Source organism: Mus caroli, chromosome 5 (assembly GCF_900094665.2).
Source record: "Mus caroli chromosome 5, CAROLI_EIJ_v1.1, whole genome shotgun sequence".
Taxonomy (NCBI): domain Eukaryota; kingdom Metazoa; phylum Chordata; class Mammalia; order Rodentia; family Muridae; genus Mus; species Mus caroli.
This window is the reverse complement of record NC_034574.1, coordinates 136,089,222-136,093,815: the sequence shown is the minus strand read 5'-3', so window position 1 is coordinate 136,093,815 and position 4,594 is coordinate 136,089,222. Positions and strand designations below refer to the sequence as shown.

General features: G+C 53.7%; 1 protein-coding gene across 2 annotated transcripts in view; it reads right to left on the bottom strand.

Moving 5' to 3' along the window:
• Grid2ip (Grid2 interacting protein) overlaps window positions 1–4,594 on the bottom strand; it is a 35,350-nt gene that overhangs the window by 25,405 nt on the left and 5,351 nt on the right. The window contains exon 2 of one of the 2 annotated variants that reach the window (XM_021163288.2): window positions 4,112–4,266. In XM_021163288.2, coding sequence (XP_021018947.1) covers window positions 4,112–4,266 — 155 coding nt within the window. Of the gene's footprint in view, window positions 1–2,844; window positions 2,913–4,111; window positions 4,267–4,594 lie in introns of those variants that run through there. The other variant, XM_021163290.1, reaches the window with a different exon arrangement.

Genomic DNA, 4,594 nt, shown 5'->3' with positions numbered 1-4,594 from the left:
TGCATGTGGAGGTCAGAGGTCAACATTAGATGTCTTCCTTGGTTGCTGTCCACCTTATATTCTTTCAGACAGGCTGTCTCACTGAACCTGGAGTGAACTGATTAGACTAGACAGAATGACCTGTGAGCCCCAGGGATTCTGTCTTCATCTCCCCAGCACCGGGATCAGTGGGCCATGCGCCTGCTTTACACTGGTACTGGGGAGCCAAATTCAGGTCTTCTCGATTTCATCGCAGGCACTTTGCCCATTAAGCAGTCTCTCCCACCCTATTATACCATATAAATAATTTGTGTGGGTGGTACAGGGGGTCACACCCAGGTGTGACCACACCCAGGAAAGACCTCTGCCACAGCACTATCTCTTGTTTTTGTCTGTTTGTTTCTTTGTGATACGGTCTCCTTATGTAGCTCAGGCTGACCCTGAGCCCCATAGGTAGACTCAAACTTGCAACCAACCCTAACTCCAGTGCCTGAGTGCTGGGTTTACTAAAAATATGCACCCCACCTTTGGCTCCAAGAACTACAGCCTGGTGTCCCTGAAAGGACACTGGAAGGAGTACCTGTGACCCCTCCTCCCAAGCAGCAGCCCATTTACAGGGTTTCCTACCCAGACCCCTGCTGGGCGCACATAGGATAACACAGCCCTCTTCCTCAGGCAGTCTAGAAGATGGGTTTCCTTGCTCAAGGTTGTACCATCACCGAAGAGACCCCAGGGTTCCAGCTGGAAATTCCAAATCCTACCACCTCAGTCATGCCAGTGGCTGTGTACTCTCCCTACCTCACCCTTTCCTCCCCTGGATGACGTGCCACCCCGCTCCCCGACCCCCATTATGCTTTCTCTTCCCTCCTGGACACATCACACTTTCCAAACTGCCTGTCCTGTCCTAATTAGAAAGCCATTTTACCACTTAATCAGACTGAGAGTCCTTGGGGAACAGACCCAAATTAGGTTCCAAGTGGCAGCAGGAAATACTCTGGAAGGAAGGAGCACTGTGGCCACAAATCTGGACACATTCAAGGTCTGCATTCTCCCAGAGGATAGGATAGCCACTCGCTGTATATGTGTAGTGTGTGTTGTGTGTGTGTGTGTGTGTGTGTTGGATAGTATTGCATGTAGCCCAGGCTGGCCTTAAATTTGCTGTGTTGCCTAGGATGACCTTGAACTTCTCTGGGCCTTCTAGCTCCCCTTCCCTAATGCTGAGATTACAGGCATACACTACCATCCGTGGTTTTATGCGGTGTTGAGAATTGAACCCAGGGCCTCCCTCTGTGACCTAGGTTAGTCACAATGTTGCAGTCTTCTTGCCTCCCAAGTGCTGGGGCTATTGGTGTGTGATCACCCACATTTATGAAAACTTGGACCACATTAAACAGCCGCATGTACTCAAGGGCTTCCGTGGGAGAGGTCTGAGCGTCAGCCTCACACCGCAGCTCCGCTCTCTTCTGATTGGGCCACTGCAGTCACTCCCAACCCGACCCCCATCTCAGACCACACTTCTGTGCTCTGGGTGGATTCTAACCTCCATGGGAAGATTAGTTAGTTAGTTATTGTGTATTTATAACTAGGGTCTTGATAACCTACTCAAGCCGGCTTTGAACTTGTGATCCTCCCGCTGTAACCTCCCAAGGAGGTGAGATTTCAGGCACGGCATGGTTCTAAAGAAAGCTGTATGTACACACACACACACACACACACTCATCATCATCATCATCTACCACCTTTTATCTATTCAACCTCTTCTTTTAGCCTTGTCTGTCTGCCCTGTGCAGTCCCTCGATCAGGGCTGTGACTCTCCATTGTCTTTATTCAATGGAAGACCAGGATGCCCCTGCTCTTGCCTTCTGCACCCAGCCCAGACGCTTGGCCCTGAACTCTTCTCTGGTGACTGACCTTCCGGTTGCTAGGACACACTTCTGGACCCCTCTGAGGCCCAACTTTCTGAGGTATAGTGCTGACTGACACCTGCTGAGTCCCTTGCCCTGATTGCAGGAGTCTGGGTTAGCAACGGCTTGCCCCTGAACTTGGACTCGGATCTCACAATTAGCTTGCTGCCTCTGTAATGCTTTCTTGTCCCTTCGGAGACTTTTCCAAGAGGCTTTGCACCCAAATCCTCAGCATCCGAAGAGCCCAGCACACAGTGGGGACAGACAGGTCAGCTCCGGGGAGGGAGGGAGGTGTTCAAAAATTCAGAGATGGTAGTGGTGAGGAGGCGTTGCCTGAAGTCCCCGCTGCCATGTTACCCTCCCTTCGGAGCCCAGCTGGGCGCCGCCCCCTCCTCCAACAACCTCCCCAATTTTCCTGTCGCAGTTGACACCCGCTGGCGACACAGGCTTCCCATTCATCCTCCCAGCAGCGCCCCAGGGAAGCAGCGGGCCACGGGGGCATCCGGGAGTGTCCAGGGGTTCCCGCTTTTTCCAGGATCTAAATCTAGACCACCTTCTCCCGTTCTGTTTCTCAGCTGACAGGGGCCTGTCGGGCGCTTGGGGATGAAAAGCAGAGAGGCAGACACCGCCGCTGTCCCGGGAGAGGTGGCGGGCGGAGACAGAAGCCCCGCAGCACCGAGATGAAACCGGGAAATCTGAGCGATCCTCCCGCTGAGTCTGGCCTGGAGACAAACGCACCAAGTTCCCCGGGGACAGCCGAGTGCCCCCACCCCACCCCCCTACAAGCCCAGCCCTCATGGAACTGGGCAGAACCGAGCTCTGCCTATCTGTCACCTCCCCAGGAAGTCCTCAGCCCCCTGCATCAGCTCAGCGACAAATTCCGCTCTAGAAATAACTTTTTGTTTCCTATCCAAAGCTTTTTCTTTTCTTCTCCTCAGCAAGAGTCAGTCCCCTCACTCACCCTAGGCAGCTCATGGTGGCCTCTTTCGGTGGCCTCCTATGCGTTTCGCTGCAGAGTCAAGATGCTGAGTCCCGGCTGGTGGGGGCGGGGGGCTGGCAAGCCCAGTCCCTGACATTGGCCAGGCCCAGAGGGAGGGGCAGACCGCGGGGTGAATGGCAGCGAGGGGAGGGGGCAGACTGAGCCCGGAAAGAGGGAGGGTGCGGGCAAGAGGCTGGAGAGAAAGCCAGGCAAGATCCACACCCCGTGTATGTAAACTCCCAGAGGCTGTTGGATAGAAGCTGTGTGCAAAGGAAGCCCTCAGTCAAGGAGCCAGGGATGGGGGTATTCCCGGCACACCTGGAGTCTCTCCAAGCCACGACCCACCAGGAATTTCCTCAAATACACATCGAACTGGGTCCAAGAGCCTGTGACAGCCATTGATTTGCTCTGTGATCCTCTCAGAACCTCCACTTGACTATCTGAATGGAGTTCATTTGGTGACATACTGTCCTTCAAGGATCTAATGACGTCCTTGGTACACTGTCACCATCATCACAATCACCACCATCATCATCATCAAAGTGATATCAAAGAGCCCTAGTGGCTGGGGAGATGGCTCAGCGGTTAGAGTGTCAGACAACTTTAATTCCAGGACTCAGGAGGCTGAGGCAGATCTCCGTGACTTGGAGACCAGCCTGGGTTATATAGCAAGGTTCAGGCTATCCAGGGCTACACAGTTAATGCCCTGTACACACACACACATTAAAAGTAAAAAGAGCCCGATGGCGTGGTGGTTCACACCTGTAATTACGTCATTTGGGAGGCTAGAGCAGGAGAATCTTGAGTTCAAGGCCAGCCTGAGGACCCTATCAAAACAACAAAAACAACACGGGGTACCAGGAGGTAGAGAGAGAGAGAGAGAGAGAGAGAGAGAGAGAGAGAGAGAGAGAGAGCAGGCACTGCCTGTAGGATTGTGTGGATGTCAGGACCCACACAGAGCAGACTCCTTCTTATTGTGCCCCGAGCTCGGTCACAGTATGGAGCTGAGAAAACCTTGGTCCTTGGTGTTCCCAGTAACTCCTGCCATTTTAGTTTGGGACAGAGTCAGGAAGCTGTGGCTTTACCTCAAGAAGTGGTCGTTCACAGGCCAGCATTAGCTGTCCTTCCACCATCACGAACACAACCGCCGTGACAGGCTTGCCTTTGTTCACCAGCTCAAGAGCAGGGCCTCGTGTCCTACCTTGAGTGAACCCACTGGCTCTTCCCATCTTGCCATCCACGGAGGTACCTGAGGTTGTCCAGGACTGGCCCCTGGGCCTCGCTGGGCAGCACGAGAGTGAGGGTCCACACCAGCTCATCCACCCGTTGCTCGGCAGCGAACTGCTTCAGTGCAGTAAACACCTGCTCCTTGGCTGTCAGCCGATCCCCCAAGATGTCATCTACCTGCAAGGAGAGGGTCCCAGGTAAAACCATGGCGGGTCCTTGGTTTGCCGCCACAGGACAGCTGACACCTGACCTCACTTCTCTCAGCTGCCCTGGAGGCAGAGACTTTTTTTTTCTTTTTGTTTTGTTTTGTGTTTTGAGACAGGGTTTCTCTATGTAACAATCCTGACTATCCTGGAACTCAATTTGTAGACCAAGCTGGCCTCAAACTAGCAGAGATCCACCTGCCTCTGCCTCTTCCTCTTCCTCTGCCTCTGCCTCTGCCTCTGCCTCTGCCTCTGCCTCTGCCTCTGCCTCTGCCTCTGCCTCTGCCTCTGCCTCTGCCTCT